The 12054-nt window shown below is 35.5% G+C and overlaps 1 protein-coding gene across 4 annotated transcripts in view; it reads right to left on the reverse strand.

The window, feature by feature from the left end:
* Positions 1-5966: 5966 nt before the first annotated feature.
* Positions 5967-12054, reverse strand: part of LOC131029208 (elongator complex protein 4) — a 112302-nt gene continuing 106214 nt past the window's right edge. For all 4 annotated transcript variants that reach the window (XM_057959612.2, XM_057959611.2, XM_057959613.2 and 1 more), the window contains 3 exons: positions 6750-6909; positions 6472-6563; positions 5967-6361 (listed from right to left, as the gene is read on the reverse strand). In XM_057959612.2, the coding sequence (XP_057815595.1) occupies positions 6185-6361; positions 6472-6563; positions 6750-6909 (429 nt within the window). In that variant the 3' untranslated portion in view covers positions 5967-6184. The remainder of the gene's footprint in view (positions 6362-6471; positions 6564-6749; positions 6910-12054) is intronic.

Below are 12054 nucleotides of genomic sequence, written 5' to 3' on the forward strand. Positions count from 1 at the left end.
TTGTCCCCATTCCTTTCCTTTTAAAGACACTCAAAAATTTAATTAAAAACATTATTTTATCCTTTCTTTGTGAGCATGAGGGAAAAAAAACCTCATTTCATTGCAAATGTATTTTTTGTTTGTGTAAGAATATTGCAACAAGCTTTGAAGGAAAACCAATTTTTTAGCAAGGATTGAAAGAGCAAGAAGAAAATAGGTTGAATCTAGGGCATCATTTGTCGCGAGACAATAATTTCTTCAAAGAGGTAAGTCATTCTATCAATTTTTTTTTTTTTTTAAAGCTTGGAGTAAGAAATGCCTGTTTTTTTTTTTTTTGAAATTTAATGTTACATTGAATCTATAAAAACAACATGAGCAACAATAAGAATGATAGTAGTGTAGACACCTAAAATTAATATTTAATTAATTTAAGCCTATCAACATAATTAATTAACTTAATTGTGTTATCCTTATTCCTCTCAAAATCAATTAAATCTAATTTAATTAATCCTGTCACTATAGTCCAATAATTAATTTATTAATTATTCCCCTTATTCTTCTAAAGTCGTCTCAACAATTATTTCTTCTAAACCCACTCAGTTAATTAATTTTAATTAATTAACCTAGTCATGTGATTCCTACAAATCACTTTTTCCAAATCCCACTCAACCTAATTAATCCTCCTTGAATCTCTCATAATCATGCTTATCATTATTCTCCTATTTTTAATTCCCACTCATGTCACATCAACTTTGAATCTCTCAAAGAAATTCAAATTTCTTTGAATCTCTCAATGCATCCTTATTTTCGAATTTTTAATTCCTCAAGTTTGAAATTCAAATTTCTCCCCCCTTTTTCCAAAGCAATTTTATGTTCATGTTTATTTTCCCAAGACGCCCTTGATCCATGCCTTCTATCCAAAATCAATCTCAACCCTTCATAATCAAATCAATTTTGGCCCTCCATTGGCCTTCTCCAATCTATAAATTGGAGCCAATCCTCCTCACAAAAGAAGATCCATCTTCTCATGCATTGTTATGATGCCCTTTTCTCCTCTTTTTTCTCTAATCTTTTAATCCAGATCATCCTATCCATCACTCAAATCCAATCCAATAATACATCAATCTATCTTGTTGAGCACAAAGGAGCGCATTCCACATCCAAATCAATCAAAGGAGCACATCAAGTGGAGCATCATCAAAGGGTGCCTTCACTTCATCAAGCTCAATCCAAAGGAGAAGGTAAAATAACAAGGTGAAATGGTCTCTTTATGTTTTTAGCATTTTCATGCTTATTTCATTATGTTTTAATCACTTTGACCTTCTAATCCGTTTCCCCCTCTTCAAGTAGTAACAATGAAGTGGAAGAAACTCAAATAAATGTAAAAGTTTCAACCTCATTATAGTGTATAAGTGTTGGGGGTGGAGGTCAATAACTAACAAATCAATGAGTGCCCTTTTGTTGTCCCAAAACCTCATGCAAAGGGTCCTTTTTAATCCAAAAATGCCTCTCTTCCCACTTGTGATAGCCCTGGATAGCAGAAAGAAAAAAAAATCAAGGGGGAGTAGGTTTTTGGTTGTGTCACATTTGCAGGACAAATTTTAGAGAGAGCTACACAAAGGTACTCATTTCTTGGATGTTACAAGTCTATAATTAAGGTTTGTTCAACCATAAAGGAGCACGAGAAGGTAGAGACTAATATATTATACACGGAGATGGAAATGAGGTTTAAACATGGGACAATGCCAATACATTCTTCAAGATGATCATCTCTACCTATGCCATCCATGGTTGGTAGTGGTAGTAATGATATTGTTAGAAGAGGAAAGAGAATGATTAGTGGTAGTGAACAACCAAGGACAATTGCAAATACGTTTTAATGTGCAAATTGCCAAAAAAAAAAAAAGCCGATGCAATCCCATTTCATGTGGCCAGTTCTTTTTACATTAAACAAATAATTAAAAATGTAGCATCTATTGGTCCTTCATTTGTCCCCCATGGAGATCATAAACTACACACTACCCTCCTATACAAAGAATATTCAAGGTTAATTTATTGGACAATATGAAGCAAACTTGGATGAAGAAAAAATGTTCTATTGCAATGGACAAGTGGACCGATATTAAATAATGGTCACTCACCAATATCATAGTCACATGCCCAAGTGGCTCTTATTTTTTTAGAGCCGTGGATTGTTCAAGGAAACATAAGGATGCAAGCTTTCAATTTAACATTTTGAAAGATCATTGAGGAGCTTGGCACCTTGAATGTTGTACAAGTGGTCCCTAATTCAACATGTGTGCACAAATTGGTTAGTATGATGGTGGAAGGTGCTTACAAGCACATCTTTTGAAACCTATGTCGTGTTCAACCATTGAACAATGCATTGAAAGATAAGAGAAAATAGATTGGGTAAAGGAAGTGGTGGGAAAGCTAGAGATAATCAAATGTTCATTTGCAACCACCACACCTCGCTCTCTTCAAAACGCTTTCAAAGAATATATTCTTCAAACCTATAAAGATGCTTGAAGAGTATGAGCCTCTATAATTGATGATGGTAAATTCAAAATAGAGTGGATAGCTTAATTCATGCTCTTCTAAAAGAAAAATCATCAAACAAAAGATTCTTAATGACAATTGTTGGTTCATTATGAGATAAGACAATGTTGATTTTATTATGAAATTGTTAATTTTTTAAATATTACATTACTTATTTTCATATTAAATTTTTTATTTTAATATTTTAATTTTATTGTTAAATGTTTCAACTTTCAAAGCTTCTGACTTGTCAATTAATTCTTGTGAAATTTTTGTTTGCATTTTATAAATATGTTTGCTCATTCATTTCACTTGTTATAGATGTCATTATGTTGATACAATTTCTCTTAATCTTGGAGAGATATATGAGACATTTGACAACTTGCTTGAAAATACAAAATAAACAATTTTGGCTAAGGATCCACTTAGGGATTATACATGCAACATATTAAGCCCATTGTGATGTAGAAGTGAAACGGAATGAACACCCCATTGCATATGGTAACCTTTGCTCTAAATCCTGAATGATATGCACCAAGCTTGGAAGGTTGCCTCCTCGTGATAATGAAAAGGTGAAAGAAAGGCTAACAAAAGCCTTTCAAAAGAAATATTCACTTGTGGAATCTAAAATACTTCGTACACAATAGCTTCCCTTCACAAATCTTTGTGGTCCAACTTTCAGTAAACCAAAGGCAAAAATAGATAGAGCTACATTAGCTCAAACTGACCTTATTGAATGTTAGCCATAGCATGGGAAGGATACAACATGATTGAGGATGCTTGCCATTTGCCTCTTTTCACAAGTTGCTAGTCCCTTTATTGCAGAGAGGAATCAGTCCACATACGACTTCATCCACTCCATCGAGAGGAATATTCTTTTATCTAGAGAGCAAAGAAGCTAGTGGTCACACATAGTGTTGTTCAACTTCAAGATCGTCAAGCTCTAGAGTATTGACAAACTCTAGCTTTAAGGTGGGATGTTGATCTAGAAGACACCCCCCAAGTTGATGAGGAGACACATGAGGCAAACCCTCACAATGGTAGTGACTTAAAGAACTCTAATTTAGATGAAGTGTTGGGAGATGCAGCTTAGGGACAACAATGCACTTTCCTTTTGCAAATTAGGGACAACAATGCATTTTTATATTGTATTTTGTTGTATCTTGTATACTATTTTTCAATATCACATGCATATTGACAATGAACTATGAAAGTAATTTATATTAAATTTTGAAATTTGCTAATTTGTTTGATTCTCATGTGAATTCTCAATTCAACACAAATGTTATGCATTAAGGAACTATAATTTATATATGAATGTTTTATCATTGTTATCATACTAACATTTAAGATTTCTCTATATATTTTAAAATTTCCCCTTTCTTAATATAGTCAGCATCCCAAAAAAGATCCAAAAAATCGTCATCCCCAAACTCATCCTCTCATCCCCTGCTGTCCCATATTGGAAATGTGTAACATAGGATATGATACATGTTTAAATAAAAATAAAAAATTACATTATACTTAGTTTGGAAAGTGATAATATTATAATGATCCATAGTTTTTCTTTTATTCCACTTTTTTTACCATGTGCGTGTTGTTATTAATAAATAAAAATAAGCTGAAACATAAAATTGAATTAATGGTATAATAAGTATGTTAGAAAAAATCATAAGCTGCAAAGGGCTTCTGCATTTCAATCAATCAAAGGAAGAAATTGGATGCGATATGTGTAAAGCTGCACATTGACCCCAAGGAATATAAACATGAGATTGATCATGTAGAGGTCCTGCTGTAGAACTGGAAGCAGAGCCTGAAAATCAAGCAGATGAGGTTCCTAACGAGGTACCTGACAATAGTTAATACACAGAGTTCAACCCCTCCTGATGCCTATCCAGCAGGTTGGCTTTAAGGAAGCTATTTTTAAGAGCTTGCAGCAGGACTGAAGATTATTTACTCTACCCCTGAGGTCAGACAGTCTGATGATGCTTGTGATGCTGCAGTTAGCATGGGGAAGATTTGAGGAATTGAGCGGGCCGATATGCAGCCACATTTTGGTCCAGCAGTATGATGTTCAAAGATTCAGGAGCATGCAGATTTTGGAGCACCTCGCAATAATTATGTCCTGCTGCAGAGGCTTGGAGTCTTAATAACAAATATTCTCTGGCAAATCTCATCAAAGGGACAAAGATTCTTAATGGGATTTGTGAGACTGCATGTGAAGATGAGAACACTCTCTCTAGTTCTATAGATATTTCTAAACCAAGAGGAAAACCCATAGCTAGACTTGATATTGTGTAATGATAAAGTAGAAAATGATGTAATGTAAATGTCTGAATTTCGGATTTCCTGTGATTCCTCCCATAAACTTCCAATGAATGGTTTAATTACAGTTTGTTTTTTTTATCTGTGGACTGACTGAATTCATGGAAAAAATGATTTTTCATGCTTATTTGTGGGACTGGAAGTCCTTTTATAAAATTTACTTATCAGAAAATTGTATTGTATGTCCTAGGCAAATCCTAGTTCATCAAAACTCCCGTCAATATGGTTAATGATTTTTTAGGCAGTGATATGGAGACAATATGAAGTGAATGGTGAAATTCAATAAATTTGACAGTAGACCCCTTGTACAAAAACTGAAATGACAACTATGTTTGTTTCATGTAAGTGATAAATTTTCCAGCAAAAACACCTTGAGAGATCGCAATGAAGACATGCCAAGTATCTGCTTTGATTATTAAGTATTGCTCTTTTGAAAGATGGCGGCTTTGATAAAATTGAATAAATACCACATAAGTTGAGCTTAAAATAGAACTATCAAAATGATGAATAGCATTAAGAATTATTGGAAAGATCTCTAAACAAATATTGAATAGACAAGTTCACACAAAACTGGAGGACATCCCCAACACATCAAAGCTTTGCACACGACCAGTTGCAAACATGCTCTTTAGTTTTCCTCAATAATGAGGTTTTCAAGATGACCTGAAAATACTTACATTAGGAAGAAATTTGAAAAGCCAAAGCCATACGACTATGCCTCTGTCCATAGACAATACAAGCTGGAACCAGGAAAATAAATTTGAACAGCGAAACCAGTGCAACCTAGTTGATGAAGGTAACATAAAAACTACTTGTAAAGAACTAGAGATGTCTGGCCCAGGAACTAAATAAGAAAAGCGAAAGGCAAAATGATGGCACTCAAAAGGAGGCATCATCCTTGTTATAACGAGACAATACAGTGAGAAACCCCATAGGTGATTTCATTGACTGTGCAGTCCTCACTAAAAGGGCAGTTGTTAGACGATACATAGCCATCCTTGCAAGCTTCCTATAGATTTTGCATAAAAGAGTGTAACATGTTTACATAAAAGAAACAATGTGTCATATTTAAGTTTTGAGCTTCAAGATATGGCCTGCAAAAAGCTAAAGCAATCAGCATAGGATGGACCAAAATATTGAATTTGACATTCAAGAATCATCTTAGAAAACAACTTCAATTCAATCTTCATACACATATCTAAGCATATTACAACAGAGATAACATGTGTGTATGTATGTCAAAAAGAGAATGAATTAATAAAGCAAGATCAGGAAGCAATAGTTTTATATGTGAATGGATACCCTCAAATTTGGTGAAAGAATCATTATTTGATTTTTGACATTAGAAATCAAGTGCAGAACCAGTATTAGACCTAGAGCATAAAGCAGCAGTTGAAACAGTTCCATAAGATTCACCACTTGAGGCATCTACTGGAGCTTGATTCAAGCGTTCCAAAACAACTGTTCTCTTACGTAGAAGCTTCAGAGAATATGTGTTTGCTTCCAAAACAATGGGCACCTGAATATTAATAAGGACAAAAATTGAGTACATTTGTGGCAACCAAAAGATAAAATGGGGTATATCATGTATCACCAAATGCATAACAAGATCAAAGAGAAAAGGTGCACCTGAGTATTGATACAGGCTAATTTGTGGATGTGTACAAAGCCCAACATATCTTGATAATCAGTTAACATAGTGGCCAATTCCTTGTCATCATCTGCTAGAAACAAAAAATCAACTTTAAAAGCCAATCAATAGATCAAAATTCCCAAATAACAAAATCTTAATTGGCCTGAAAATAACAACGCTTTGCTATTTCCATAGTCAATTATTGATAAAAGATATCCAAAATCCAAAAGTCCCTGTTTTTCCAATAAAATTTAGCAAGACCATAAAAGCTTACCAGGAATTGCCTTAACAGATAGTACAATATCGGCCAGGTGCTGCCATCTGGTACAGAATGATGGGGAAAGAAGAGAAGAGGGGAAAGTAATCATAGCCACTGCATTTGAAGCTCGCAGCATTGCCCTCAATGTCTTAAGAAACAAAAGCATCTCCCAATCCTAGATTGCACAATGATAGACACAAGTACATCAGCCCTTAAAGAATGCACAGAATCTAGGGCCCACTTTTCATCTGTAATCATATTCCACTAAACTATTCATGCATTTGACAAAATTACATCACTTTTCATTTGCAATACAGGACTTGTTCATCGAAAACCACTTGCCTTCATGGACTAAAGATAACATAACCTTTTCTAGTCTAAGCATTAACTTACCCTTCATCAAGATGCACTGGATACAGCAGTCTGACTATTTGGTAATCTTGACACCAACCAAACAACATTCAAAAACAGAAAAACATGTCTATTTACATAACATTCATTTGGCAGTATCATATCACTACTGTGGCAATACTGAAGTCCATTTGTGAGAAATCAACAAACTAGTCTTATGTTAAACTGTCAAATTTAATCCGTTCAAGATCAAGGGGTTGATGATCTATGCCTTAATGGATAAAGGATACTCAAGAAAGCGTTTTTTAGTGAAAGCATTCCTCCACCATTTCATCATTACCCTTGTTTAGAATGCATCAAGATAAAGACTATCCACTTAAGACATTGTTCTGCCCATTTTAAAATAAACAAGAATATACACAAGTCTACAAGACTGATATTTGAGCTACATAAATTATCTTACATCTCAAGTCCCACTGCTCTCCATAAAGAGACTTGGGACAGAGGATTTATTTAAAAGTACAAAAACACCATCAGATTCATGCAAGAAAAAATTCATTGTTAAACAGAACAATACAGAAAATGTTAGTTATGGAGAAAGAAAATGAATATAATTTGTACCAAACTTTCAATCCCAGAAATCATTTTGTCGTTTTAAATGTCCTCAAACTTTAAAATTATACCATACAATCCTAGATTAGGATTGCAAACTTCTCAATTCCTAACATTTGAGGAAATATCTCAGAAACCAGACATCATTTTGTCCTTTGAAATGCCCTCGAGCTTTAAAATTATACCATACACATCCTAGGTTACGATTGTAAACTTCTCTCAATTCCTAACATTTGAAGAAATATCATGGAAACCAATGAAGATGTTTTCAGAAAATTCTTATAAACAGACCCATCCTTTCATGGAATTAAGACATCCAAGAAAGCCTTATTTAGCGTAAGAATTCCCACATCGTTACATGATCCCCATTAGCTAGAATGCATTAAGATAAAGGCTCAACTGGAAACATGAGCATACCCATTTTGCAATGTTGGCTTTGACAAAACAGCAATCAAAAGCCAGAAACTACACGAGTCTATAATATAGAAACTAAGCCATACAAAATAAAAACTCATGCATTTCAACATCTGTTGCTCTCAACTCAATGGATTGGGTGCATAAAAGACTGAGAATCAAAATTTGTAAAAACAATGTTTGATCCATGTCATTGCATCTCATGCTAGAAGGAACCCATTGGTGAAGAGAATAAGAGAACTAATTCTAATACATATCCAGCAAGTGCCAAACAAAACATCCCAACCACTGTGATCAATTCATTGTAATAAAAAGCATCATAAAAATTAAAAAACTCAAGCATGGACAATCCAGGCAGTGGTTCAAAATGAATCAGATGCTCAGGGAACAATTTGTACATCAGACAACTAGACCTCCTCAATTAACAAAGAGCCAAAGGTATCAAATGTCAAACAGCAAAACCATGAGGAAGGCTAGCAAACAGACCAAGTAACCCCAAATTTGCATCAGCACATATGATGTACAGAAACCAAGTATACCACGTTAATCAACGAAACTTCCCAATAACATACCATATGTCAGAAGATGGAAAAAAAATTGGGTAGATTTCCCAGTCAGAAAATCCTTCACCATAAAAATATATTACACGCCGCATCAAGGTCTCAATTATGTATTTGTGGAAATTGGCTTGGATAGATTCAACTCTCTGATTTCAAGCCTCCCAAATTTGTTCAGCAGGAAGTACATGTTCCAATATATATGTTTGCAATCTTAGGTGGTAGATTCAACTTAAACAAAATATCGAGATTTCCCCTTTGGAGAATAAAATATTTTTGATTAAGGTAAAAATGGTGTTTGAAAGGGCCCTAAAACCCTTTACAACAACAGAATGCTGTGAAAGCAAAAAACAGACTAGACCCAGCAGCCAGCCAACATCATCAGCAAAACCACAGGAAACTAACACCGACCAAAACAGGGACATAGACTTCGATAATGCGATCTTGAAGATCCATTACCTCTTGGATAAACTGAGAATGGTCACCCACAACTTTATCTTGGCTTCAAGTCCTGGTTGAAGGTCCTTGCACCTTACCAAACACATTTTTACCTTGATCAAAAACATTACCCACAGCATCAACATCGATTTCAACCACTCTTTCCAATCACATCACCTTTCTTAGCTTTCTTCCCTGTCTCACCTTTCTTAGCAATCCTGGGTCTAGAAGTGTCTCCCACCTCGATGCTTTGATCATCCCTAATCACCCTCCATTTTCCCTCAAGCCTAGAATCAGGATTAGGCATCTGGTCCACAATAGTTAATCTACTCAACATCATCATCATCAATGGAATTGTTGGTTGAAAATTTTGTACACCTGGGGAGGTGCAAAATTGTGGTTTCAGCCATAGCGTGAGTCAAAAACTCTCCTAATTTAAGGGAAGGCTCACCCTTTTCTACTATTACTAATCAACTAAACACTAATCTAACTTGGGTGGCACAACATCCTTTTCTCTTTTTTCAGAAAAGATGATATTCTTTTCTCTTTATAGAAAAGAAACTGCAATTAAGAACCAAATACAACAACCTAAGAAGCTTAAACAAATAAAAAAGATGCTTGTACAAAAAGAAGTGAAGTTTTCATGAAATCTCAGTCTTTCGTCACTTCCCCGGGACAGGAATGTAGAAACAAAATCTCAAAGTCTTTACTTTCCTACTATCCTATCTACCTTTCAAAATGATTAGAATAAGAACAGTATACAACATATGACAACATAAAGTCTGTTGATATGGTGCACTTCTAAACTATTACAAATGGGAGCAACTACAAGTACAAAGTCTTACAATTCCTCTCTATTATGAACGCTTAGCTGTAATAATTTAATCCTTAATACTTGTAGCACAAAGTCTACAAGAAATCAGATTAAAGCTTCTTTCAACAATCTCATCAAAACCTCAAGCAAATTCAAAAAAATGTACCACTATGACATAAGAACAAGGTTTCAACACAAAGTCTAAAGCTCAAATGCTTTCTTGATATTACTTGAGAAACCAATTTACAAGTATGAAGCACAAAGTCTTTATGACTGTAAATTTCTGCAGAGTTATCTTACTTGCTAAAAAGAGAAAAATTACATAGAGCACTCTCCTATATATATAGGAGAGGAGCTGAGAGCAAAAGGTGGGAGAAGTCCAACTAAGAAAGACTTTTTCCACAACCGCTATAACTAACTATGACTTATTCCAAATTACATCCTATTGTCTTTCGACTTGTACTTTGTTTACATGTAATTACAAGTTACAAGAATACAAGTAATGTGACTACTTGCAATTACAATTTTTGACATTAAATGTAATTTGTCAAAAGGAAATCACAAATACATGATTGAAACTAATCTAACTGTCTGAGATACGAATCTATTTACATCCTTTGTCTAGGAGGTCTTCATGCTGTTACAAGATGCTGGCACTTGAAGCATTCAAGATTAGTGAAGGTATTTGTCCAGGAACATCAACTTGCATCATTTGACCATGAATGGTAATGACAACGACCTTATGAAGATCAACCATTGAACTTGAAGATAATGAACATTCTTTATTGACCACTGCGATAGTGAAAGTCATTGCTCTTCATCACTTAGAGCTACTACAATGCATTCCTCTGCTGCATTACTCCTTCATTAGTTAGGTTCTCTCTTATCATAGCATTGACCTCCACATTTAATAAAGGAAAGAAAATATTCTCAATGGTGAGACTAGAACCGTCATCCTTGATTTTAGATAGGACTTGACTTAGCCATTGTTTTCTGCTTCGTGGTTCATGCTATTTTGATCCTTTGTGCATATGATGTTGTACTCTTTTCATTTAATGTCATCAACATATGACAGCACTGGCTTTTGCTGACTATCTTTACATGCATTGAAATCCCTTGCAATCAAGTTTGAGAAACCCGATTGCAAGTAATCAAAGTGTGTCTCCTTGTAGTCCGGTCTTAGATATCCAACTGCGAGTATTGATCTTGCAAAGGGAAAATGTGGGAATGAGAGTATGTGGAGACAAGGGGAATTTCGGATCTTGGGAGATGGAATGCGAGTGCAAGTGGATTGCAGCGAACTTGGAATGCAGAAATGGAAGAATACAAGTTAGGGAAAAAATGCTGAAACTTACACTTGCAATTAGGTCTTGGAGACCCAAATGCAAGTAAGCTAGCTTGCAAAATAGGCATGAGCTTGCAATCGGTTGCAAATGAGTGGCAGGGATGAGCTTGCAATAAGAAAATGGTGGGGCATAAAGGGAAAAACCTGATACTTACACTTGCAATCGGGTCTTGGAGACCCAAGTGCAAGTAAGTGTGTTTTGAATGATAGATGCAAGCTTGTAGTCGGGTCTTCAAGGCTCGATTACAAGTAAAAGCAAATGCAAAGGCGTTTGGGTAGAATCGAGTTTTACCACCTTCATCCTTGATTACAAGTGCAAAAGAGTAATAAGGATAAACTTGCAATAAAGAAAGTGTGAATGATATACTTGCAAGCTGACAAGAATTGCAAGAAAGGCACAAACTTGCAATCGGGCTTTTGAGACCTGAATGCAAGTATGAAAGGTTTGCAAGATAGACTCAAACTTGCAATCGGGGTTTCGAAACCCGATTGCAAGTAAGTGTTGAGACATGGACTAGCTAGGACTTGAACCTAGGACCTTCCATATGCTACTAGAGTGCTCTACCACTGAGCTACTGGCCCCTCTTGGACCAGTCCATCGTCGATCCGGGTGTGGCTTATTTCCAACACCAACACCCCCCCTCAAGCCACACCTCTCGTGTGCTTGGGGCTCCTAGCCTGGACCTGGCTCTGATACCATGTTGAGACATGGACCCGCTAGGACTCGAACCTAGGACCTTCCGTACGCTGCTAGAGTGCTCTACCACTGAGCTACTGGCCCCTCTTGGA

The sequence above is a fragment of the Cryptomeria japonica genome, chromosome 3, assembly GCF_030272615.1.
Source record: "Cryptomeria japonica chromosome 3, Sugi_1.0, whole genome shotgun sequence".
Lineage (NCBI taxonomy): Eukaryota > Viridiplantae > Streptophyta > Pinopsida > Cupressales > Cupressaceae > Cryptomeria > Cryptomeria japonica.